The sequence below is a fragment of the Heterodontus francisci genome, chromosome 47 (genome assembly GCF_036365525.1).
Source record: "Heterodontus francisci isolate sHetFra1 chromosome 47, sHetFra1.hap1, whole genome shotgun sequence".
NCBI classification, from domain to species: Eukaryota; Metazoa; Chordata; class Chondrichthyes; order Heterodontiformes; family Heterodontidae; genus Heterodontus; species Heterodontus francisci.
This window is the reverse complement of record NC_090417.1, coordinates 641,656-668,049: the sequence shown is the minus strand read 5'-3', so window position 1 is coordinate 668,049 and position 26,394 is coordinate 641,656. Positions and strand designations below refer to the sequence as shown.

The 26,394-nt window shown below is 46.9% G+C and overlaps 1 protein-coding gene across 3 annotated transcripts in view; it reads left to right on the top strand.

The window, feature by feature from the left end:
* Positions 1-26,394, top strand: part of LOC137357029 (zinc finger MIZ domain-containing protein 1-like) — a 142,568-nt gene that overhangs the window by 7,783 nt on the left and 108,391 nt on the right. For all 3 annotated transcript variants that reach the window (XM_068022967.1, XM_068022966.1, XM_068022965.1), the window contains exon 2: positions 23,775-23,919. In XM_068022967.1, coding sequence (XP_067879068.1) covers positions 23,851-23,919 — 69 coding nt within the window. In that variant the 5' untranslated portion in view covers positions 23,775-23,850. The remainder of the gene's footprint in view (positions 1-23,774; positions 23,920-26,394) is intronic.

The following is a 26,394-nucleotide window of genomic DNA, read 5'->3' as shown; positions in this document are numbered from 1 at the left end:
AACATTGTGAGTGGAAAGGCGGTCAAGGAAGCAGCAGAATGGAGTGAAATCCATGAGAGGAATAGATGTCTCTTTCCCAGCCCTCCCCTCGCACGCCTTCCCCTTGTAAACAACAGTTGAGTTTTGAGTCAGGGATTTAAGGATGCTGAACCAACATGTAATAGGAGCTCCGCTCAGCTCTTTGTGTGTTCTTTCAGGCTTGGAGAGCTGTGAGGTTTGAAGCTCAGGCCTCCTTGGCAGGGTGCTTATTTACCATCTGCTGTAAACTTCCTGCCAGGAAAGGTAGGTGCACACTGGGGACTGGGAACGCAGCCAAATCTGTTGTCTACTTGATGATTCGGAAAAAAAAAATTCTTAAGCATTGATTATGAGTACTCGTGCAGAATTTAAAGTTAGTCAAATAGACCTGACTTGGGATATGTAAAGGTCGGCGGTGCAGGACTGTAATCTTTGATCGAAAGCCAGTGTTATAATGGGCAGGTTTGAACTTTCTCAGCACTGACTGCTCTTCAAAGCTTGCAAAGTGCATCGGTTTGACTACCCCAAAGGGGCGTGGGATCCGCTGAAATCAGTTCCGCAATTTTCTTGCGGATTTGCGTTGGATAATTGTGTCAAATTGTTCATTAATTCACAATACCTCGTATGCAAGTATCATTTTATTCTGCTGTAGGGCTGCTACTAGAAAGTTGTGAATTGGTAAAATAATACAATGCATCTCTTCTAAACTGTCTGATTTTCGCCTGCTCTGGGGATTTTCCATTCTCCCGCTTGCCTCTTTTGATGGTCTGTTTGGAACACAGGACGTTGCAATCTGTAGACTTTTTCACAAATCCTATTTATACCATTCCTTGATTTTGACTTCCAGGCGGAATAGGATGGGCGGGTGTGAAAATTCAGGGTGTTGCTGGGACCGTCCTGCACCCACCCCCGCCCCCCCCCCCCAGACAAGGCCAGTCACCGACTTTATTAAACTTTGAAATTTAAGAGTGGGCATCTCAAGTTGCCAGTACAATAGCGGGTAGCCGCGTTGGAATGGCTGTCGACCAGAGGCTGCACGGCCCAAAGAGGGGCCCGTGGGCAAGAGTCTGTCTGCCGTCTTTAATTGGACGTCAGGCCCACAGTTGGCCAATGAGGAGTCCGCCTGCGGTAAAATCCCTGAGCTGGTCCCGCTGCCGGCAATTGCGGGCTCGTGTTCCCCACCCCCCTCCACCCCCTCATTTGTCTCCAAGGTCAGGGTCCCGAAGCTGGATGCAAATGTGGACACGGGCATGGAAGTGGATGCCCGCAGACTTGATCAGGAGTTTGCTCTCCTTGAGCTCAGTGAAAGTCTACACCAGTGTAGCTGCTCTGAAATAAACCCAGGGTGTTGCTGGTTGGCTTCTTGCACAGTGGACACGTGTGAGGTGTGCCAAAGCATGACGTGCCAGTTTTGCCAAAGTTGGTAGCCAGAAAGACTCAGTAAAAATTGTCAGTTCCTGGCACCCAGCCCTGGAACAGAATTTGCATGAACTCACTCAATAGTTGCTTCGTAGTACAGAACTTGAGTATGGCTGTAAAAAAGAGACATACAATCAAAGCTTTTCATCTTGCACTCATCAGGACAGAAGCAAGAATGCCACATTTCAAAGGGAGCAACAATTTATATTGCGTGAGAAAAGGATGGCAAGTCGACTCTGATTGGTCAAGGCGTTGTCATGGAGAGTGCACCAGGGAACTATTGTCCCCCATGCTTTTGTTTAATTCAAAAAAGGCGCAGCGCTTGGACATGTTCCTTTTGCCTGCAGAGGATGGGTCCCTGCATATGAATATATGTAGCTTCCAGCAAGTGTAAGTGAGCAACATTGCGAGCCCAACTGAGGATCTTAAATTGGTTGTTACTGTAATTTTTAGCACACTCGGGATTGCTCAGTAAGTCGGGTCCAATCGATATATCACATCCAATGTCAGACATTCTGCGTTTTGCAAGCATGGGCTGGTTGAGTACCTGCAATTCTTGCCTACTGCAAGAAGGGATGTGCAAGGTGCTCGGATGAAGTTTAACTGTGTTTCTTCAAACGATCACGTTCAGCCTCCTTCCCTTGCAAGCAGCAACTGGAATATTTCGATCAAGTCTGACGGGCTCGTATTAATGAGGAAAGCCATCCCATCAGTTTACAGATGAATCCTACTGACAAAGGTGTTCTGTTGAACGTTGTGGTTGTGTGCTTCAGTTTGTTTCTACATTGACTTATTGTCTGGATTAGGTTGGTGAATAATTAACCTATTAAGCAGCATTGTTGGTGTGCGGTGAGGTTGTCCCTTCATTTGTTTTGCGTTGTGTTATTTTCTCAAGTGTGTTGCCACATTTTTCTTTTCCTGATTTTCAATTGGGAGTGACACTGCTAAAGTCATCAACAATGTGAGCACCTCAGGATGACTGACCCTCCTTGTCCCCTCTCTCTGTGACCTTTGACCGTTCGACTTGCTCCTGCCAAGGCTGTTGCTGTTACATCTGTCAAGCCTGTCCCAGTCTTAGAGGAATCTAAACTTTAAAACTTGGCAGACCTGAAGCCATGCCCTGGAAGTTCACCCACTTGTGTTTCCCCCATCAACTCCCTCTGCTGCTGAAACCGTCATCCACTTCTCCGTCAACTCCAGTCGACTTCTCACTGGCCCTCCCACTGCCACCATTTTCACACTTTCAGCTGCTCCTGGACTCCGCAGTCTGAATCTCTCTCCGACGCAACGGTCTTGCATGGTCATCGACCTGACTTTCGGCAAATTCGCCGACCGTAACGCACCGAATATTTCAATATTTTCAGGAGCATACCAAAAACCCATTTCTTTGACTGGGCCTTAAGCATATTCCTTCATCTTGTACTTTATATAATGCAAGTTATTTTCCACTGCTGGTAATACCGGGTCTCTCTCTTTCTTTAAAGTCAGTGGTAGGGAAACTATTAGAGAGGATTCTTCGGGACAGGATTTACTCCCATTTGGAAACAAACGAACTTATTAGCGAGAGACAGCATGGTTTTGTGAAGGGGAGGTCGTGTCTTACTAATTTGATTGAGTTTTTTGAGGAAGTGACGAAGATGATTGATGAGGGAAGGGCGGTGGATGTTGTCTATGTGGACTTTAGTAAAGCCTTTGACAAGGTCCCTCATGGCAGACTGGTGCAAAAGGTGAAGTTACACGGGATCAGAGGCGAGCTGGCAAGATGGATACAGAACTGGCTCAGTCACAGAAGACAGAGGGTAACAGTGGATGGGTGTTTTTCTGAATGGAGGGATGTGACTAGTGGTGTTCCGCAGGGATCAGTGCTGGGACCTTTGCTGTTTGTAGTATATATAAATGATTTGGAGGAAAATGTAGCTGGTCTGATTAGTAAGTTTGTGGACGACACAAAGGTTGGTGGAGTTGCGGATAGTGATGAGGATTGTCAGAGGATACAGCAGGATATAGATCAGTTGGAGACTTGGGCGGATAAATGGCAGATGGAGTTTAATCCGGACAACGTGATAGAGGTTTACAAAGTATGAGTGGCATGGACAGACTGGGTAGTCAGAAGCTTTTTCCCACAGTGCAAGAGTCAGTTACTGGGGGGTATAGGTTTAAGGTGCGAGGGGCAAAGTTTAGAGGGGATGTGCGAGGCAAGTTCTTTACACAGAGGATGGTGAGTGCCTGGAACGTGCTGCTGGGGGAGATGGTGGAAGCAGGTACGATAGCAACGTTTAAGAGGCATCTTGACAAATACATGAATAGGATGGGAATAGAGGGATACGGTTCCCGGAAGTGCAGGAGGTTTTAGTTTAGACAGGCATCAAGATTGGTACAGGCTTGGAGGGCCGAATGGCCTGTTCCTGTGCTGTACTGTTCTTTGTTCTTTAAATGTGAGGTAATGCATTTTGGAAGGTCTAATGCAGGTGGGAGGTACACAGTAAATGGAAGAACCCTTAGGAGTATTGACAGGCAGAGAGATCTGGGCTTACAGGTCCACAGGTCACTGAAAGTGGCAACGCAGATGGATAAGGTAGTCAAGAAGGCATACGGCATGCTTGCCTTTATCGGTCGGGGCATAGAGTATAAAAATTGGCAAGTAATGTTGCAGCTGTACAGAACCTTAGTTAGGTCACACTTAGAATATTGCGTGCAATTCTGGTCGCCACACTGCAAGAAGGACGTGGAGGCTTTGGAGAGGGTACAGAGGAGGTTTACCAGGATGTTGCCTGGTCTGGAGGGCATTAGCTATGAGGAGAGGTTGGAAAAACTCGGATTGTTTTCACTGCAGCGACGGAGGTGGAGGGGCGACATGAAAGAGGTTTACAAAGTTATGAGCGGCATGGACAGAGTGGATAGTCAGAAGCTTTTTCCCAGGGTGGAAGAGTCAGTTACTAGGGGACATAGGTTTAAGGTGAGAGGGACAAAGTTTAGAGGGGATGGGCGAGGCAAGTTTTTTTACACAGAGGGTGGTGAGTGCCTGGAACTTGCTGCCGGGGGAGGTGGTGGAAGCAGATACGATAGCGACGTTTAAGAGACATCTTGACAAATATATGAATCGGAAGGGAATAGAGGGATACGGGCCCCGGAAGTGTATAAGGTGTTAGTTTAGACAGGCATCAAGATCGGAGCAGGCTTGGAGGGCCGAATGGCCTGTTCCTGTGCTGTACTGTTCTTTGTTCTTTGTATGCTCATGGATTTAGTAGCCCAGCCCGTTAAAGGAACAAGTAGAAAAAGAATAAAAATTGGGTTTAGATGACACATATGGGTCGTCCCAAAGTGCTTCTATCAGCTTCCGCCCACATGTTTGCGCCATCGCCGACATTGCCTATTTCCACCTCCATAACTTTGCCCAACTCCCCCCCCCGCCTCAACTCATCTGCTGCTGAAACCCTCATCCATGTTTCCGTTCCCTCTCGTCTTGACTATTGCAACGCACCCCTGGCTGATCTCCCAAAATCTCCCATCCGTAAACTTGAGGTCATCCAAAACTCTGCTGCCTATGTCTTAACTCGCACCAAGCCCTGTTCCCCTATCACCCCCTGTACTCCCTGACCTACATTGACTCCCGGTTAAGCAATGCCTCAATTTTAAAATTGTTTCTGCTTCGGAATTTGCTCTATACATTACCATTTAATGTTTGGTGGACAATGTGTTGTTTGTTGCGAAACCCCTAGTGTATCGGTTTTATCCCCGCCTGTAAGTTGCATCTAGTGAATGTGGAGCAAGATTCCTGATTTGAGCTAATATTCTACCAGAGGCTGTCAAAGACACTGAAGATAAATGTCTCCGAAATCCTGGGTTGACGCTCAGGATCCATCTCCCAGAATCAGTAGTGTGACGCTCTTGATGAATGGCACCAGTTTCTGTGATTTACCTCTGTGTAAACCAGCAAACAAAGCTCCTATTTTCTTTCCCCAAACAAAACGGCCCCTCACTCAGCACCTTTCCCCCTTCCCAGTCATTCTGCAGCTCTTGACTGGGCGAAGAAGACAGAACAACAAATGAATCGAAGCACGGCCACACAAGACCGCTTCCCTGAAGGAGTGAGGTGATCCTTAACCTGTGACGTGCCAGCGCAGGCCATATCGTCCTTCATTATGGCTCAGAAGGATGGTTCAGCCCATCGTGTCCATGCTGGCTCTCTGCAGCAATCCAGTCAGCCCCCATTCGCCTGCTCAATTCTCCGTTGCCCATTCAGTTTCCTTTGAAATCGCTCATCGTGTCCACTTCCACCACCCTTCACTTCCTTCACTGTTGCTGGGTAAAAATCCTGGAACTCCCTCCCTGACAGCACTGTGGGTGTACCTGCATCCCAAGGACTGCAGCGGTTCAAGAAGGCAGCTCACCACCACCTTCTCAAGGACAATTAGGGATGGGTGATAAATGCTGCCTTTCAGTGCATTGTCATTCTGTGGATGTTTCAGTCAGATATTCAATCTCAGAAGCTATCAGTTCTAATCAAGCCCCACATCCAAAACATTAACCCGTGGCGCTAATGTGGCAGGACATAATTTGTCACGCCTTGTGCGGCAGCCCACCCCATTCAATCTCAGCTAACACTTTAACGCAGGACTCAAGGAGAGCCACGTTGTTGGAAAGTCTTGCCCATTGCTTAGAGCAATGCTTAGAACCATATCTTGCATTACTGTTGTTGGAGTATCAGTGTGCCGTAAGACCCAGCAGACTGTGATTTTTCCCTAGTTAATGTGACATCAACCGGGGGAAATTGAACATCTTTCGTGTGTTAGGTGAACAATTGAATTTTTTGATACACGGCTCAGGATCAAATGACTGAAGCACAGAATATTTCATAAACGCCAGAGCGCAGAATAGAGCTCGGAGCTGACTCATGGGTGACCTCTAAGTGTTGTGCTTGTGAGTGACGGATCTCCGAATTATACTTAATCATGCAGTCACTTATCGCCATGGGTTTCTGTTCCCCTCCTGGATCTGTAGCTGTCAACCGTGTTTTCCTTTCACCTTGAGGGTCACTCCATTCCGCAAACTGACCGCGATTCCAGCCGCCGGCGCACTTAAGTTGCCGATGCCTGGGAAAGCTGCCGGTTAACGTGCTCTTTTACCGTTGCTTCTGCCTTGCCTCGACTCCGTACGTCTCTCGCTGGCAGCATTGAGTCAATTTGTGGGGCTGTGTGGGGGAGGAGCGGGGCGAAATTGGAAGGCTCTTTCAGAGAGCTGGCACCGGCACAAAGGGCCGAATGCCCTCCTTCTGTGATGCGGGACTCCATGGGCTGGATTGTCACCACTATAGGAAGGCGGGCGGGTAGGAAAATGCCAGGACCATCCTGCCCTCGGATTTGGGTCGGCACGGTTACCCGCCCGCAAATGGCGGATGGTTAATTATGGCAGGCGGTGTGATGGTGACTAAAAGCCTATTGTCAGAAAATTCCAGTCGACAAGCGGGCACCCCGAGGCTTTGGGATCGAGGACATGTGGTGGCCGGATGCTGTGCCCATTTATTTTCAGTTTCAAACTTGTAAAAATGTTGAGAGGGCGCTTCAAGACGGAGGCGCCCTCTCTCCCCCTTACCTGAACTGCAGCTTCTTCCAAGTTTCAGGAGCACGCCTGCCGTCCTTTAATTTATTTTTTATTCTTTCATGGGCTGTGGCCAAAACATTTGCTGTCTATCCCTAACAGCCCTCGCTAGGCCATTTCAGAGGGCAGTTAAGAGTCAACTGCATTGCTGTGGAGTCACATGTAGGCCAGACCGGGTAAGGATGGCAGATTTCCTTCCCTAAAGGACATTAGTGAACCAGATGGGTTTTTAATGACAACCGATGATAGCGTCATGGCGCCATTACTGAGACAAGCTTTCAATTGCAGATTTTAAAAAATTAATTAATTGAATTTTATTAATTCATTGAATTTAAATTCCACCAGCTGCCGTGGTGGGATTTGAACCTGTGTGCCCAGGGTATTAGCCTGGGCCACCGTCTCCCCTTAATTGGACGGTAAGCTTTCTCTCTGGCCACTAATGGGCCAATTCGTGGAAATCACTGCCGGGGGACTGTTTCCTACACAGGGCAGGGTTGGGAGACCCATTTGATCCTGACGTCCTCGGGGCCCTGACCCAAAATCCAAAATCCTGCCCCTTGCATCAGAGAATCGTAATTGGAATAGGTTGAGGTGGGTTCAATTCAACTTCTGAAGTCCTTTTGTACTAAGTTCAGCGCTAATGGCTGTAAAGCACTCAGGATGTGAGCGTGGGTTACATACGACAAGGACATGTTGCACTGGTACTCTTCTGAAGCTGGGATTCAGGCCTTTTATTCGAGCAACATTTTCGGGAGCTTTGCCCTTACTTCCAAGAGCTTGATGCTGAGATGGCGCAGGTGAGAAGAATGTTCAGTGCCCCAATGTGACCACCTAACAGTCCAGTAAGCACTGACCTTAACTTAAAAATGATTATTGCTGAAAATAGAGACGTGTTGTCGAAGCTTTTCGTCTTGCAGTTATCAGGACACTCCACAAGAATAACCAATGTAAGGGAAAACAACAACTTATACTGCATGAGAAGAGACTGCTGATTGGTTGGCAAGTGAACTCTGATTGGTTTCAAGCCGGGAGAATCAAGGCTGTTGCAATAGTCCCCCTTAATATCTTGAAAACTTCGATCACGTCACCTCTGAACCTTCTAAATTCCATGCGGAAAATAAAAACCCATGGTGTAGGGAGTAACATATTGGCATGGATAGAAGATTGGCTAGCCAACAGGAAACAGAGTAGACATAAATGGGTCATTTTCTGGTTGGCCAGATGTAATGATGGTGTGCCACAGGGATAAGTGCTGGGGCCTCAACCTTTTACAATTTATATAAATGACTTGGATTAAGGGATTATGCTTGCTAAATTTTCTGATGATCCAAAGATAGGTAGGAAAGTAAATTGTGAAGAGGACATAAGGAGGCGACAAAGGGATATAGATAAGTTAAGTAAGTGGGAAAAGATCTGGCAAATGGATTATAATGTGAGAAAATGTGAAATTGCCCACTTTGGCAGGAAGAGTAAAAAAGAAGCATATTATCTAAATGGTGAGAGATTGCAGAGCTCTGAGATGCAGAGGGATCTGGGTGTCCTAGTGCATGAATCGCAAAAGGTTAGTATGCAGGTACAGCAAGTAATGAGGAAAGCTAATAGAATGTTATTGTTTATTGCGAGGGGAATTGAATACAAAAGTAGGGAGGTTATGCTTCACTTATACAGGGCATTGGTGAGACCACATCTGGAGTACTGTGTACAGTACTGGTCTCCTTATTTAAGGAAGGATGTAAATGCGTTGGAAGCAGTTGAGAGAAGGTTTACCTGAATAATATCTGGAATGGGTGGGTTGTCTTATGAAGGAAGGTTGGACAGGCTAGGCTTGTATCCGTTGGAGTTTAGAAGAGTAAGAGGTGACGTGATTGAAACATTTAAGATCCTGAGCGGTCTTGACAGGGTGGATGTGGAAAGGATGTTTCCTGTTGTGGGAGGATCTAGAACTAGGGGTCACTTTTTAAAAATAAGGGGTCGCCCATTTAAGACAGAGATGAGGAGAAATATTTTTCTCTCAGAGGGTGGTGAGTCTTTGGAATTCTCTTCCTCAAAAAGCGGTGGAAGCAGAGTCTTTGAATATTTTTAAGGCAGAGGTAGATAGATTCTTGATAAGCAAGTGGGGTGCGGGGGAAAGGTTATCGGGGATAGGCGAGAATGTGGAGTTGAGATTACAATCAGATCAGCCGTGATCTTGTTGCATGGCGGAGCAGGCTTGATGGGCCGAGTGGCCTAATCCTGCTCCTAATTCGTATGATCCGTAAGTACTCACGGAGTGGTGGTAGTTTGACACGGCTCTGCCCCTTTTGGTGAATGGGGATCGCCATTAGCCTATCCCTGATGTATGCCCACAAAAGGGGATCAAGAGGGGGACTGGGTCAGACTGGATTGCTCTGCGGAGAGCCAGCGTGAGCTCGATGGGCCGAATGGCCGCCCCCTGTGCCGTAAATGACTCCATGACTCTAAGCGTCCAGTCCAGTAGATCACAGGAGGGACGCGGACTGTGACCGACATTTGAAACTTGAACATTTGGCTCAAATGGGAACGTGAAGCTCTCGAGTCGCACCCCACTGCGGGTGGTCAGCCACAACAGTCTGTTTATCAGCCGAGTTTCAGAGACTGTGCTTCTTATGGAGGAGAAGGATTGGAGCTTTCGATTCCGTGCACTGCTGCAATTCAGGAGCATTCCGAAGGCTGAGAGCAACAGCGAAATGCAAGGGCCTGCAAGAGGCTCGACCCTGAGACAAGAGTAGGAGGGCAGAAGACACAAATCACTAAGAAGTGGTTAAGCGACGCCAAGCTTAGAGGTAGGGTAGGAGAGGGTGTGATATATTGAGCATTTAGGGACGGGGGAGGGCGCTGGTGTTATCTCTTCCTAATGATGGATAGTGATGTTAGAAACTCGTGGCGTGATATATTGTTTTTCTAAAACAAAAGGAAACCAAACTGGTTCTTAGGGCGGCATCAGAATTCCCCACTTGCTCCACACCAAGGCCAGGATATTTGCAGTGGATTTTCAGCGTTATCTCGAGCCTTCAGTCTGTGGCAGTTATCAAACTTGGTCTGAGTCCCATTTCCTAACCGTTTCCTGTCTCGGCTCTGCCTTGAATCTGTATCCAAACTGCTCGGCTGCATCCTGAGACCGTTTGCAAAGTTGCGTGGCGATGTTCGCCAGTCGGGTTACCGCCCAGGAGAGGTGAAGTGGAAAAATCCCCCCCATAAGTTTCAAAAGCTGAACAGCTGATCACCTAAAAGGTGCCAACGGGCTGTATGTGGAGCATAAAACGAGCTCTAATTTTAATTTAATCCAAGCCTTTTAACATTCAGCAACACGGTACAGAGTATGAAACATTGTGTTAATATCTTCAGATCTCTGCGTCCCGCTATGAGGCTGACAATGGACAAATTGCCACTGACGATGTCTTATTACCTGTCGCACAATCTATGTATCATTTAATCAAGCCAATTAAATTGGAGTTCTAGTGAACGCACTTGTATGTAGGAGCTAAGGTGCTGCTTTGGTTGCACGTGTTGTTCGCTCAACTGTCTGGAAATCTTCTGGGATCCAGTTGTCTCAACTGGTCGCTTCCTGGGAAGGAGGAACGGGAATTATAACCTCACCTGGCTTCTTTCAAGGACCGGTTGAACTGGATGTGCACATGGCCGTCCCAGGAGAACCCAGTTGCCTGCTTCAGAATGTTAACTGGGATCAGTTGACCAAAGACCCTACTGTTGATTAGAAGATGCAAACTTGAATCCCCTTCCGGAGATATTGTGGCCTATCCTTTCTACATTGTTACTTAAGGAAAATTACCTCGCTGTTTTCCACAGCGTTCTGGTCACTGTGTTATTATAGGAAGGATGTAGAGAGGGTACAGAGGAGATTTACAAGGATGTTGCCAGGAACGGAGAAGTTTAGCTCCGAGGACAGATTGGACCTTAAGCTGTCACCAGAGGAAGTGATGGCACGTCACACATGACCAGGAGGTTGTGGCCATAGCCCGCCAGAGTGAGATATGTTTAGATGCGGCTCACGCAGAAACTATTTGTTTATTTATGTTCTAGGTTGAAGTATCATAAAAATCTGCGTTTTCTTTGGATGTTACTCGTAGTCCTGTGAGTCTTGCAATAGTTCACATATCAAAGGAACAAGTAATATCATGGATGGGTTAGTAGCTGTTTGGCTAAAGGCGGAGCCCAATGTGACATCTCCAGCAGGGGTTACTAGATAGTAACCAGAGCCAGGGAGCCCTGGCCAGTGTTCCTTTCCCTTTTACTCATGTGTTGTAGCCATTTGTAACATACTAGCTCACTGGGGATTAATAAGGTGGAAGGAGTCTTGCGTGGAGCATGAACATAGGCATAGACGAGTTGGACTGAAGGGCCTCTTTCTGCGCTGTAAAATCAATGTCATTCTATGTTCGTAAAAGCAAAATACTGCAGATGCTGATAATCTGGAGTAAAAAGAGAAATACTCAGCATGTCTGGTAGCATCTGTGGCGAGAGAAGCTGAGTTAAGGTTTCAGGTCTGTGACCTTTCATCAGAACTGACAAAGGTTAGCAATGTAATCGATTTTGAGCAAGTGAAAGGAGGGAGGGTGGAAGATGAACAAAAGGGAAGTTCCGTGATAGGGCGGCGGGCAGGAGAGATTAAATGACAAAGATGTCGTGGAACAAAAGGCAAAGGGAGTGTTAGTGGTTGTAGTAAAAGACAAAGCGTTAGTCCAGAGAGAGTGTTAATGGCAAAATATTGAACAGCTCTATTCTATCTTATTGCTTCTCTGTAACCTTGTCCTGGAACTTTGCATTCTTGTCCATCCCACAATCCGCACCATGGAATATAGTGCCTTTCGTCATCTCGGCTCCAAGCTCTGGAATTTTCTTCCTAAAATCCTCTGCCCCTCCACCTCTCTCTTCCTTTTACGACTCTCCGTAAAGTCTACCTCTTTGAGCTGCTGTGCAAAGCTCTGGGATGTTTTACTACGTTAGAGACTCAAAACGTCTTGTTGAGGTTTGATACACTGTTGGGTCATAAATGGCGTTTATCGCTAAATTTGTTCTTTATAGTTCCAGCTGTCATTGGATGAAATGCAATTAGGGACAACATTCACTGCTCCTGTTATTTTTGATAGTGTTCCTCTACTATGGACTTGTGCACAAAACTCGAGGCTACACTCCAGTACAGTACTGAGGGAGTGCTGCACTGTTGCCGTCTTTCAGCTGCGACGTTCAGCCGAGGCCCAGTTTGCTCTCTCGGGTGGCTGCAAAAGATCCCATGGTATTAATTTGAAGAAGAACAGGGAAGGTCTCCCTGCTGTCCTGGCCAATATTTAGCCCTTAATCCACATCGCTGAAACATTATCTGGCCATTATTACATTGCTGTTTGTGGGGGCTTGCTATGCCCTGTTTCCTACATTACAACAGTAATTCATTGGCTGTAAAGCACTTTACAATCCTGAGATTGTGAAAGCTTCTATAGAAATGCATGTCCAACTATCCGTTCTTTCTATTAAGAAAATAATTAGTCAGGAAAATCTGACTGCGTAACATTGAAAAGGAAATGATAAACCAATTGAATTCCTCAACAGTTTTTTGATTAAAAAATTGATGCCACTTCTTTAATCTCAGTAACTGAAATTTCTAATGTCCAAAATAAAGTTTGTAATGTTAAAAAAAGACAAAAGAAATTTCACAACATGATTTAATATATATTAACACCACGTTTTAATATAAGGTTGTTTCTGAATCTTTGAATGAAAGGCTTCAGTTTTCCTCGGAAGGCTGGAGTCTGGGAGTTTTCAAGATTGACTGGAAGGCAACATTTCTCGAGGATTTTGGTTGCCCATCCCATCCATTTTTCAAGAAATTCAATTATTGTTGACTGAATTGTGCAAGTTGGAATCCAAACGAAATGCTGTTAAAGCAGCCTTAGTGTTTCAGCGAGGCATATGTACAGTCCCCAATGCTGTCAGTCCCGGGTCGCGCCAGTCCCCAGTGCTGTCAGTCCCGGGACGCGCCAGTCCCCAGTGCTGTCAGTCCCGGGACGCGCCAGTCCCCAGTGCTGTCAGTCCCGGGACGCGCCAGTCCCCAGTGCTGTCAGTCCCGGGACGCGCCAGTCCCCAGTGTTGTCAGTCCCATTGCAACTTAGAAATTCCAGGTTCTTCAATGAGGTAGACTCTTGTTGGCAGTCTAAGGGTTAACATGTTCCAATTTAAAGAAAAAGCCCGAAACAGACAGACAGACGCAAAATGAATATTTTGTCACCGTCTAACCTGTTATTCTGTCTTGGGTGACTGGCTGACGAAACCATTATTTTCCCACAAGTAGTTTAGAGACATGGTAATTGCACATAGAGTCCACACAAGCAATCAGTGATTTGAGAAGATCCACCCAGTAAGTTATGCAGTGGTTTATTTTTCATAGCTCATTGACTCTCTGTGGCATATTTTGTGTATTTAATCAGCCTGCATTCCATAGTTTACTGAGAAATTTAACGTAGTATCTTCGATCAAACAGCGGTCCAGAGATTAACATCCTGCATTGAGCTATTTATCTAATTTTCTCTCCCTCCTTTACCCCCTTCGTCCTTCACCCCTTCTTTCCTTCACCTCAAGGAACCATCCAGGGAACAGGCTAGTTTTGATTTATTGTTTTGCAATGAGGCTGTTTAATTTAATAACCCGATAGTGCAGGAGCCTCTGAAGAAGAGTGATCATAATATGATAGAATTTTACATTGAGTTTCAGCGTGATTTAGTTAAGTCCCAAATTAGGGTCTTAAATCTGAATAAAGCAAACTACTTAGGTATGAACAGCAAGTTGTCTAAGGTAGATTTGGAAACTCCATTAGAGGATATGACGGTAGTTCAGCAATGCTTCAGACTTCTTTACTCAGTGGGTGAATTCCACTTGATTCGGCTATTCAGGGCAGCTTGGGAACCCTCCTAAAGCTCATTAACCCTTGCAGTGAACAGGTGCCTCACACAAGAAGAGGGACAACAAGTGCAGGGTCGGTCAAAAGGGAAGAAAAAGCGGCTAACGCTGAATCTTGCAGAGATAGTTTGTCAACGTTAAGAAAACGGTTACACATTCACAGTTAAGTAAACATTCGCTCACATGTCCCCAACTGGAGTATTGCGTCCAGTTCCGGTCACCACACTTTAGGAAGGATGTGAGGGTCCTTGAGAGGGTGCAGAGGAGATTTACCAGAATGGTTCCAGGGATGGGGGAGTTTAGTTACAAGGTTAGGTTGGAGAAGCTGGTGTTTGTTCTCCTTAGAACAAAGGAGATTGAGGGGAGATTTGATAGGTTTGGATAAGGTAGACAGTGCAAATTGGCATGATGTAAAATCGTCTTGCTCACCGTGAAAACCTTCAAACGACTTTTATCCTTTTTGTTCAAATTACTCTACAGCTTTGCTGTCTCTGTCCTCCACCAGCCCTACATGCCTCTGAGATCTCCTCGTTCCTCCAATTCTAATCTCTGGTGCATCCCAACTTCCTTTGCACACCTCTCCCACCCCCTCCCCCCACTCAACTTGCCCATTGGTGGCCATGCTTTCAACTGTCTAGACCCTAAGCTCTGGAATTCCCTCCCTAAACATCTCCGCCTCTCTCCCTCTCTTTCTTCCATTCAGGTGCTCCTTAACACTCGCCTCCTTGACCAGGTTCTTGGTCGTCTTTCCTATTCCCTCCTGGGCAAGAACATGGTAGATGGAATATAATGTAGAAAAATGTGAGATTATCCACTTTGGTAGGAGGAATAGATGTGCAGAGTATTTCTTAAATGGTAAGAGATTAGAAAGTGTAGATGTACAAAGGGACCTGGAGGTCATTGTCAGTAAGTCACTGAAAGCTGACATGCAGGTGCAGCAAGCAATTAAGTAGGCTAATGGTATGTTAGCCTTTATCGCAAGAGGATTTGAGTACAGGAGTAGCAAAGTCTTGCTTCAAGTGAATAGAACCTTGGTTAGACTACACCTGGAGTACTGTGTGCAGTTTTGGTTCCCTTACCTTAGGAAGGATATTATTGCTATAGAGGGAGTGCAACGAAGGTTCACCAGACTTGTTCCCGGGATGGCGGGACTGTCCTATGAAGAGAGATTGGGGAAACTGGACTTGTATTCTCTACAGTTTCGAAGAATGAGAGGTTATCTCCTTGAAACCTACAAAATACATAAAGGGATAGACAGGGTAGATGCAGGTAAGATGTTTCCCCTGGTTGGAGAGTCTAGAACCAGGGGACACAATTTCAAAATAAGGTGGAAGCCACTTAGGACAGAGAAGAGGAGAAATTTCTTTACTCAGAGGGTTGTGAATCTTTGGAATTCTCTACCCCAGAGGGCTTGGAAGCTCAGTCATTGAGTATGTTTAAAGCAGAGATTGACAGATTTCTAAATACAAATGACATAAAGGGATATGGGGATAGTGTGGGGAAAAAGGCATTGAAGTGGATGATCAGCCATGATCGTATCGAATAGCGGGGCAGGCTCGATGGGCTGAATGGCCTACTCCTGCTCCGATGTTCCCCTTGCTCTCACTGTTGGTCTGCTTACGCTCCTGTGAGGCGCTACGCCAATGCAAGAGGTTGTTCTGATGGTCGTATCGACCCGTGACGTTTGAGATCTGTGATTGATCGGCTATTTTTAGGAAATCCACAATATGAGGTGTTGCAAACTAATCAGACTGCCAGTTTCTCTCGCGTTGTAACACTGCTCCAGATAGTTTGCCTGGGAACTGATAAACCTCATTAAACATTTATTGGCCATCTGTTGCCGAGCCAAATCCCTGCTAAGCAACAAGCCTTTGATATGGATAGACAACAATAACTCAAGACTGTGCTGTAATAGCCAGTAACTTATTAATAATCCCTACTTTTTGTTTTACATGGACATCAATATGGTAGATGGAATCAGAGCGAGTGGTGCTGTTTTAACTGAGATAAGTTGAGGAATAAATATTGGCTCGAACACCAGGGAGAACCCTTCGAAATAGTGCCACAGGATCTTTAACATTTGCCTGAGAGCAGACGTGGTTTAACCTGAAAGCAGCTCCAAATATGATGCATTTTGGCCGAAGGGAGAGGCAATATTTACTGAGTGGCCCAGTTCTAAAGAGTGAGCAGGGACAGGGGGACCAGGGGGCGTTATGTGCATCGATCTTTGAAGGTGGCCGGACATATTGAGAGAGTGGTTAGTAAAGCATATGGGCTTCATAAACAGAGGTACAATAGCAGTGAAGTTATGCTGAACCTTTATAAAGCTCTGGTTGGGCCCCAACTGGAAGATTGCATCCAGTTCTGGTCACCACACTTTAGGAAGGGGAGGGGGGGGTTTATCCACTTGCCCTGGATGGGTGCAGCTCCAACAACACTCAAGAAGCTAGACACCATCCAGGACAAAGCAGCCCGCTTGACTGGCACCCCATTCCCAATCATGCACTCCCACCACCGACGCACAGTGTCAGCAGTGTGTACCATCTACAAGATGCACTGCAGCAACTCACCAAGGCTCCTTAGACAGCACCCTCCAAACCCGCAACCTCTGCCACCTGGAAGGACAAGGGCAGCAGATGCACGGGAACACCAGCACCTGCAAGTTCCCCTCCAAGCCACACACCATCCTGACTTGGAACTATATCGCCGTTCCTTCACTGTCGCTGGGTCAAAATCCTGGAACTCCCTTCCGAACAGCACTGTGGGTGTAACCGACACCCCAAGGACTGCAGCGGTTCAAGAAGGCAGCTCACCACCACCTTCTCAAGGGCAACGAGGGATGGGCAATAAATGCTGGCCTTGTCAGAGACGCCCACTTCCCATGAAAGAATAAAAGAAAACATTGTCACTTGTGTGGAGCCACTGGAGACATGCGTTTTGAACCTTGCCCCAACCATTAGTTGCATTTCCTACTCCACCTTCAGCTGTGCCTCATTGCTGTTCATCTGCGTAACTGAGTGAACAACACAAATAGAAAGCTAGCAGATGTGGAATAAATGCCATAGGATCTTCAGAGGTCTTCACATTGTTTTGTCGAATTATTTTTACTCTATATCCCTTCGCAGTACGTATAACTTTTAAATAATCGTTTTGTCAATTTAAAAAAAAAACTGTCCCCTCCCTGATGGTGCGGTCTGAGACTGGGTTTGATTGGTGGTGCTGATCCTCTGGTAGGAACAGGAGGAGGCCATTCGGCCCCTTGAGCCTGGTCTGCCAGTCAATGAGATCATGGCTGATCTGCATCTGACCTCCATTCATCTGCCTCGGCTCCATATCCCTGAATGGCCTCGCCAAAAATCTATCGATCTCAAAATTATTAATTGAGCTAGCATCTGCTGTTTTTGTGGGAGGGTGGGATGCAGGATATGAATGTCAGTTCTGAGAGTCCTGATTGATAGAGATTGTTGGGAGATCAGTGATGGGGGTGTGTTGAGTTGAGCAGTGGCTGAGGCTAGTGGGACAATTGGTGGGAAGATGCATTCACTGACCTTGACCGCCCTTGTGAGGTCATTGAACTTCTTGCACCACTGCATCCAGGTCCTCGGGTCTTGACTCCTGGCATTGACCTCCATGACTATCTGCTCCCACTGCCTTCACATCGTGTATCTGGAGGGTTTCCTGCCCCCCCCCCCACCCCACCCCAACCCCTGCAGATAGAGGACATCTCCCCTCTTTTCCACCTCCTCCTCCAAGGCCTCCAGTGCAGCATCCGAAAACCTCCGGCGCCCGTTCTCTCCCATGTTGCGTCAGTCTTCCATGTTTCTCAAGTCAGATTCACTGCCAGCAGCTGCTCCAGTCACGGCGCACCCCCCCCCCGCTCCTTTAAGAGGTGCAGGCTCGCTTTCAGGGGCTGTCCAATTGAGCCCCCTGGAATGTTTTCAATGCGCCTCGACTGCTGTATTTGCTGAGCTGAGCTGTTGGGGTTTTTTTTTTAATAGCTTCAGTCAACGACACAATTAAAAGCTCAAGTGGGATTAAGCAGCTCAGCGAGGACTTTCTCGAGATTAACGTTACATTATAATGGGAGCAGTGTGAATATGAGTGCTGGCGGACTGCTGGATCGTTTGCTAATTTTATTCAGCTTTTAAAAATTAAGAGCAACGAGAAACCTCAACAGGGTCTGATCCGGTCACTGTTGAATATCTGATTGCTGTTGGATTACACCAGTGTTCTATTGTGGCAAAAATCCAGGCCTGATATTAAAGCCAGGGGATTGGGGAAGCTGACTGGGGGTCTGATACTGGCCTGATGAATATATTGTAATCAGGCTCCAGTGATATCTTTGGGACGCCAAAGCTATTTTAAACCAATGTCTCAAGCTCTCGATTACTTGATCGCTACAGTACCGTCTGATTTGTCTTAATTCATCTCACGCTCTTTCCTGTGCTGTGGGGCTGTGGTGCTTCCTGTGCCTTTTTCGATTTTAAAATGAGTATTTTGGTGGGTGCTGTTTTCCGAGACCACAAGACTGCGAGGCATCTTCCAAAGCCCGCAGTTTTGACGCGCTGAAACGCTGGTGGCAAGCAAAATCGCAAAGGTCAAAAACGCGCTGGTAACGCAAGGCTTGCATTGCGTTTATATAGCGGCCACAACATCCCAGAGCACTTTGCAGCCAGTTGAATACTTCCCGCTTGGATTTTTTTTTTGTGTTTTAAGTCCTAGACGGGCACTTGAACCCAGAACCTTCTATGAGCTGTGTGCTGTCAACTGAGCCTCAGTTGACACACGGCTTGGAGGGCGAATGGAACAAATCTGTGTCTTGGGTTGATGGGGGGGAAACCAGGGGCAGGAGCAGCCACGATAGATACAAATTGTGCTGCAGCTTGTTCGATTTATAACTTGCGGCTTGTTTTGCGAGGGGAATGAGCCGCAACTGTTAATTCAGCCGGAGCGTTGAATAAATCACATTGAATAAATCGTTCTCTTAATCACATTGTGCGGGTTGACAAAGATGCGCTTAATGACTGCAGCAGGAGCGTGCGTCTGCTGTCGGTATTGATTTGGCAGGAAGTGCTGCTGTTGTTTCTACGGCAACGTGGCTGCTGAGCCCAGCGCAGAGGAGCCTAATAAATCTTGATAAAGACACAATTGAACGAGGAGATTGAAAACGGGTCGTTTTGTGTGCGGAGGCATCAGGGGGCCTTTAAGGAAACAAAACACATCGCGCCCTGTCCCTCCTTTCAAATTATGTCTTTCAAATGCAGCAGAATACGGTAAAGAGTTGCTGTTGACGATTTTAATGAAAGCGCCCTGAAATATTCAAGCCTCTTTTGACAAAAGTCACAGAAAACAAAAATGCGTGGAGAGTATTAGGGTGGCGCAGTGGTTAGCACCGCAGCCTCACAGCTCCAGCGACCCGGGTTCAATTCTGGGTACTGCCTGTGTGGAGTTTGCAAGTTCTCCCTGTGTCTGCGTGGATTTCCTCCGGGTGCTCCGGTTTCCTCCCACATGCCAAAGACTTGCAGGTTGATGGATAAATTGGCCATTATAAATTGCCCCTAGTATAGGTAGGTGGTAGGGGAATATAGGGACAGGTGAGGATGTGGTAGGAATATGGGATTAGTGCAGGATTAGTATAAATGGGTGGTTAATGGTCGGCACAGACTCGGTGGGCCGAAGGGCCTGTTTCAGTGCTGTATCTCTAAATCTAAATCAAAATCAAAGTATTCCCCAGTTCTGTGTGCACGCGCGCGCCGGTGTGTGTGTGTGTGTTTACAGGGGAGACGTGCTCTGAATGACCATTGATCAGACAACGGAGATGACCGACAGTCAGATATTGGTCTGGGTACGAAGGGAACTTTCGCCAAGCATTTCCATCTGCTTCTGTCCAGATAAATAAATACCGCAAAAGGTGCACAGCCAATGTCAAGGGCACAGATCGACAGCAAATATTGTTGCCAGGCTTCTGTACAAAGTACTAGAGAGAGAGAAACACGGCTAAATATAGCTGCGGATTCTGCTTGGTGTGTTCCCGGGCGCTACCCCTGAACTTTCTAAACCATCGTGAACAATGGCAGCCGCTCCTCAACAGCTTTGCTGCCCATTTAGCTCGGAGCTTTTCTCGTCTCTGCCTGGGTTCCGTTTCGCTTTGTTTTGTCCGTTTTTCCTTCTCCCCACGCCAACTCCTCGGTGGGCTTCGATTCCATTGAGCTCTCAGGAATGTCAGCAAAGGCCTCTGCCCCGGTCATACATCGAGCGGGTGAGGCTGCAATGAGGACCAAACAGGACCCCCAGTCCTGTCCTCGACTGAGATTGTTTCCCTTTTCTCGTCACCACTTGCCCAGGCCCAGCCAGCTCCCCTGTCACTCCAGCTCTGCCGAGCTAACCCCACACAGATTTGGGAATCCCCCCCAAAAATGGGGTCCTATTCTCCACCGCACAGGTCCTTTTTGGAGGAGCTAAATATATGAGGAGAGATTTTCCTCTTCAGCGCACGCAGTGTATTTCTGTCAGATCTACACCCTGTCATAAGAATGTAAGAAATAGGAGCAGGTCATTCGGCCCCTCAAGCCCAATAAAGAGGTATTGGAAATCTTCTCTCTACGATGTGCAGCAACCTGCAATTCCAATCGCAAGTTGTTCGTAGACAGCGTAAGGGTGCATTTTCTTTTTACAAAATTAAGGTTTTAAGGAGCCTCTTAAAGAAGGAGAGAAGTAGAGAGGTTTAGGGAGGGAACTCCAGAGCTTTGGGCCTAGTCAGCTGTAGGCAGAACAGCCAATGATGGAGCAGTTATAATCGGGGCTGCTCAAGAGGCCAGGATTGGAGGCGGGCAGATATTTCAGAGGGTTGTCAGACTGGAGGAGGTTACTATAGGACATTAGTAGGGAGTTGTAATAGGGTTGCTTTGCAGCAGGTAGCTTAATGTGCTCCCTTGTAGGTAAGGCGGGCTACATTGAGACTCCCTGCCTCTGGGCTAGAGGGGAGAAGTCAGCAAGGGTTCCCAATTCGCTATCCCTAGACGTTGGGTGGAACATAGGAAGGTACGTTGGAACATAGGAGCAGGAGTAGGCCATTCAGCCCATCGAGCCTGCTCTGCCATTCAGTACGATCATGGCTGATCATCCACTTCAATGTCTTTTTCCCCCCCCCACACTATCCTCATATTCCCTTATGTCGTCTGTATTTAGAAATCTGTCAATCTCTGCTTTAAACATATTCAATGACTGAACTTCCATAGCCCTCTTGGGAAAGAGAATTCCAAAGATTCACAACCCTCTGAGTAAAGAAATTTCTCCTCATCTCTGTCCTAAGTGGCTTCCCCCTTATTTTGAAATTGTGTCCCCTGGTTCTAGACTCCCCAACCAGGAGAAACATCTTAGCTGCATCTACCCTGTCTATCCATTTAAGTATTTTGTAGGTTTCAATGAGATCACCTCTCATTCTTCGAAACTATAGAGAATACAGGCCCGGTTTCCCCAATCTCTCTTCACAGGACAGTCCCACCATCCCTGGTGAACCTTCGTTGCACTCCCCCTCTGGCAATAATATCCTTCCTCAGGTAAGGGAACCAAAACTGCACACAGTACTCCAGGTGCGGTCTAACCAAGGTTATATACAATTGAAGCAAGACTTTGCGATGCCTGGACTGGGTCAGCACGTTCAGGAGAAAAAGAGAAGACCTGGGAGAAAGTAACAGTCGAGGCGAGTGCTTGAGAAAGAAAAAAAGTTTGCAGTATTTACTGCTTTACATAATTTAATAACAGTCTCAACCTTGGCTTCTGACTTGCCTTGGCATCATCATATAATAATTATATATTTTGATTTGAAACTTCTGGTTAACATTATAATTAATATAAACCTGCTTCATCTTTGTTTGCACTGAGAATGTTCAGCCTCTATGCACAACATATCGTACAACGAGATGCATCGAAACCCAGTGCCTGGCCAAATTCTACAATATACTCCCTGTCTGACGCTCTTCACTCACCTCTGCAAACAGGCATGCACACATCAGTAGTTCACCCAAGTGTCATACAGCTCAAACTGCTCATTCTCCATTCAGCCTTTGGGTTTTGCTGCTGGGTGCTTATCACAGTTCAGTGTAAGATTTTTATTTTGACTCTTTTTCATGGGATGTGGGCGTCGCTGGCTAGGCCAGCATTTATTGCCCATCCCTAATTGCCCTCGAACTGAGTGGCTTGCTAGGCCATTTCAGAGTCAACCGCATTACTGTGGGTCTGGAGCCATATGTCGGCCAGACCAAGTAAGGATGGCAGATTTCCTTCCCTATTATGGAACCAAATGGGACAACAGTGGTTTCACGGTCATCATTAGACTAGCTTTTAATTCCAGATTTATTAGTTGAATTCACATTTCACCATCTGCTGTGGTGGGATTTGAGCCCCTGTCCCCAGACATGGATTATTTGTCGAGTGACGTTACAACTACGCCATCGCCTTCCCAATTGGTTTGCCTGCAGTTTCTCGATTTAGTTTAGAGATACAGCACTGAAACAGGCCCTTCGGCCCACCGAGTCTGTGCCGACCATCAACCACCCATTTATACTAATCCTACACTAATCCCATATTCCTATCACATCCCCACCTGTCCCTATATATTTCCCTACCACCTACCTATACTAGGGGCAATTTATAATGGCCAATTAACCTATCAACCTGCAAGTCTTTGGCATGTGGGAGGAAACCGGAGCACCCGGAGGAAACCCACGCAGACACAGGGAGAACTTGCAAACTCCGCACAGGCAGTACCCAGAATCGAACCCGGGTCCCTTGAGCTGTGAGGCTGCGGTGCTAACCACTGCGCCACTGTGCCGCCCCCCTCTGATTGAGCAGGGCCTGGACCATTTGTAATCCTCCAGAACCTGGGTCCATTCACCCTTCGTCAGCTCAAGGTTGCTGTGATCTAGTGGAGGGACGCTACTGCAATCCACTGCAGCCCAGTGACTGAACTAGAGACTTCACTGGTGCTTCCCGAAATGACCCAGAGGTGCGAGAATCTCCTAACGCAGCACGTTTGCCAGCGGTGTGACTTTGAGGCGTGAACTGGGTGTCAAACGCTGCATCTCCATCCAGCATTAGAATGGAGTTCCAACCAAACCAGCTTCCGATTCCATTATAAAACCGTTCAGTTCAATATTACAAACTGTTGCTCTGGTGATCCAGTTTTTTTTTGTGTTCATAATTGCTTCAATTTATTCTTTTTCCTTCACAATTCCCTCTCCTGGCCTGACTGACGGCGGTGCACTACTGAGGGAGTGCTGCACTGTCAGCGGTGCTGTTTTTTTTTTTGGCTGAGACATTAAACCCCCATTTCCCTGCTCAGGTGGATGTAAAAGTTCCCATGGCACTATTTCGAAGGGGAGCAGGGCAGTTCTCCCCGGTGTCCTGGGCCAATATTTATCCCTCAACCAACATCACGAAAACAGGTTATCTGGTCATTATCACATTGCCGTTTGTGGGATCTTGCTGTGTATTGGCTGCTGCGTTTCCTACATTACAACAGTGACTACACTTCAAAAGTACTGCTCTGTGCCCACCCCACACTTCATGCCCTCGCCACTGATCCCGACCACCACCCCCACCCCCCCCCCCCCCCCACCTCCGCCATCATCAATGACCTATGACCTCCCCTAATAGCACATCCTGGTGGCTCATCTGTTTCCGATTTCGCCTCAGTGACTCACCTTGGGGTGTTTTTTTCCCTTCTGTTAATGGGCTATATTAATGCAAATCACCTTTTCGCTATTCTGATTGCAGCTGAGATACAGGTACCTTCGATTTTTTTTTTTTAGGTAAAATTTTCCTCGTGACAAGGTGCGTCTGGAAAATTGATGGCAAAAGGGTAGCGGGCAATAACAGTCTGACAGGATGAACACTCTTGCCTCCATGAACAGACACATTCAACAGACAAATGATCGACTGCAATGCATTAAGCAGGTAAAGCCACTTTCTAATGATAAAACTCCGTTATGGTGATTTTTCGGGGGCTTTTGTGATCCAAAAGTGGTCTTCCCAACTAGGGCTCGTGATTCTATAAAACGAGCAATGTCTGTCTGAGGGAGCCGCACGCTCCTGCCATCATCGATGACCTATGACCCCCTCGCCCCAAAGGTCATCTGCATCATTTGAGCAGTTTCCATTTATAATCTACCACCTCTTCCTGCCTCCCATTTTCCGCATCAATCTGCATTTGCCACCTCTTAGCCCATCTGCCCTCCCTACCGTTTTCTGCAACGCTCGGCAAAGTTTGCCAAATCCCCACTTGCGCTGTCACCGGCAAATCGCGATATTGTTTCCATCACTCGTGAGCTCATGCACCACTTTTTTTTTTCAACTAGAGGGAGTTTCCTTCGCCCTCTGCCCTCAAACTGTCTCTATTCATGTGTCCACCTTTCCTTTCACTCCGTCTTTGCCGTTTGTCTCTTGTACTTTATTAAACGCTTTCTGCAAATGTATGTAAACCACATCCGCCACATTGTTGTTCATCTGTTAGCTGTGTGTCAGTGGTTTGATTATATGCGGGTGAAGGGTGCCAATTGGGGACTTAGTTGAGCACTTTTAAGCAGACACTCGCTGAGATTGGTAGAGGGTTTGAGTGAGGAGCTACATGTTAGTAATCCTTTTACTCTGCACAGTAAATGTGAAACTGAGTGAATATAGGCTCCAACTTTATCCTTCCATCACAAGCTTTCTGGAGTTTAACATTGTCCGCCATCCCTCCTCTTTATTATTTCGCCAAAGAATTCTTTCAGTTGGGTCAAGCAAAAGCTGCCTTTTGGAAATCTGTGCTGACTAGTCTGGATTAATTTGCTTTAATAGTCCTTCTTTTCAGGCCTGCCCTCCTGGAAGCATTGGTTCCTGCTGGGATTGGTTCCACAATGAACTTGCATTTATATAGCGCTTTTCACGAGCCTCAGGAACTCCCAAAGCTTTGCAGGCAATAAAGTAATGCAAGAAATGTGGGAGCCCATTTGCGCACAGCAAGCTCCCACAAACAGCAATCTAACAACGAGCTAATCTGTTTTTTTTCGTGATGCTGGTTGAGCGAGAAACATTGGCCAGGGCACAGTATTGTGCACTTGGTTTTTGCCAAAGACTTCTGTTTTGAAAATGTTCTGTCGACCTTCCTCTTTGGCCGCCTGAGGTTATTATTTTTTTAGCAGTCCGCCCAGGACAGTAGGCACTTAAAATGAGCTCCTTAGCTTACAAACCTTGCACTTCTGAAGGTCTGTCGTGATTCCATTAGTCTCGGGACCTTGGGTTTGTCGCCTCGAGTATCTGTGCGAATCGGCAGCCGCGCGGCCGACAGCAGTGCCTGCACCGGCAAAAGTACTTCATTGGCTGTAAAATGCTTTGGGACCCCCCCCCCCCCCCCCCGAGGTTGTGAAAGGCGCTATCGAAATGTAAGTCTTTTATCCCAGTGTGGACACTTGCCCACTTTTAATCTCACTCCTGTTCATTATTGCCCGCATCAGGTTCTCTTGCTTCCATTTTGGCCGTTTTTAAACCAAGGGGCAATTTTTACAATTGCATAGAAATAGTTGTTAAGTAGTTTGAGTAGAATTTAAGCATTGCTGAAAATAGAGACATATTGTCGAAGCTTTTCGTCTTGCACTCATCAGGACAATCCGCAGGAATAACCAATGTAAGGGAAAACAACGACTTATACTGCATGAGAAGAGAGTGCTGATTTTTAAAGGAGCAGCCAACCCGCCAGCTCATTTACATTTTTAAAGTTATACCCCCCACAATATACCGATTAAAAATCTATCGCTCCTTACCTCCCCCCAAGTAACAATTAAATTCAATATTTGCCCTCCTCCCCCCACCCCGCACCAAGACACTTACCTTCGACACTTGACCTTTGCCCCCCCCCCAAACTGAACAAAGTGCGGAGGACACCCCTTCCCACCATCCCCTACACTAGTAATGTAAGTCTGAACCTGCCGCCCCCACCACTGCACGAAAGATCATAACTCGATTGGATTAAAATGTATTCATTTACTTCATTTAAATATGTTAATTCGGGTCCCGTCGCTTAGCGACGGGGGAGGGCGGGGGGGGGGGAAGGCCACACAGCCTTCCGCCGCCGGAAAGATCTGGCCCAGCATTCCCAGCGCCGAGCCAATCAGAGGCCTTCTAGCTTGAAAGCCACTGCCATGGCAGGTAAGTAAAGGAGAGGAGGCTTCAAAATGGAGGCTCCTTCTCTCTCAGTTTCTCAAAGTTTACATGAGAAAAATGGCTTTTGGAGCCAGGCTACCACTATATGGTAGGAGGGGAAGAGCCCCTCTACAGGGCCTCTAGGCAGACTTCCCAGCTTGCCACCAGGCAGTTAGACTGGCCCCCACCACCTACAGGAGCCTGCAGGCTGACTGGAAAATCCCAGTCCTCTGTTGGTGGGCCTTAATATGC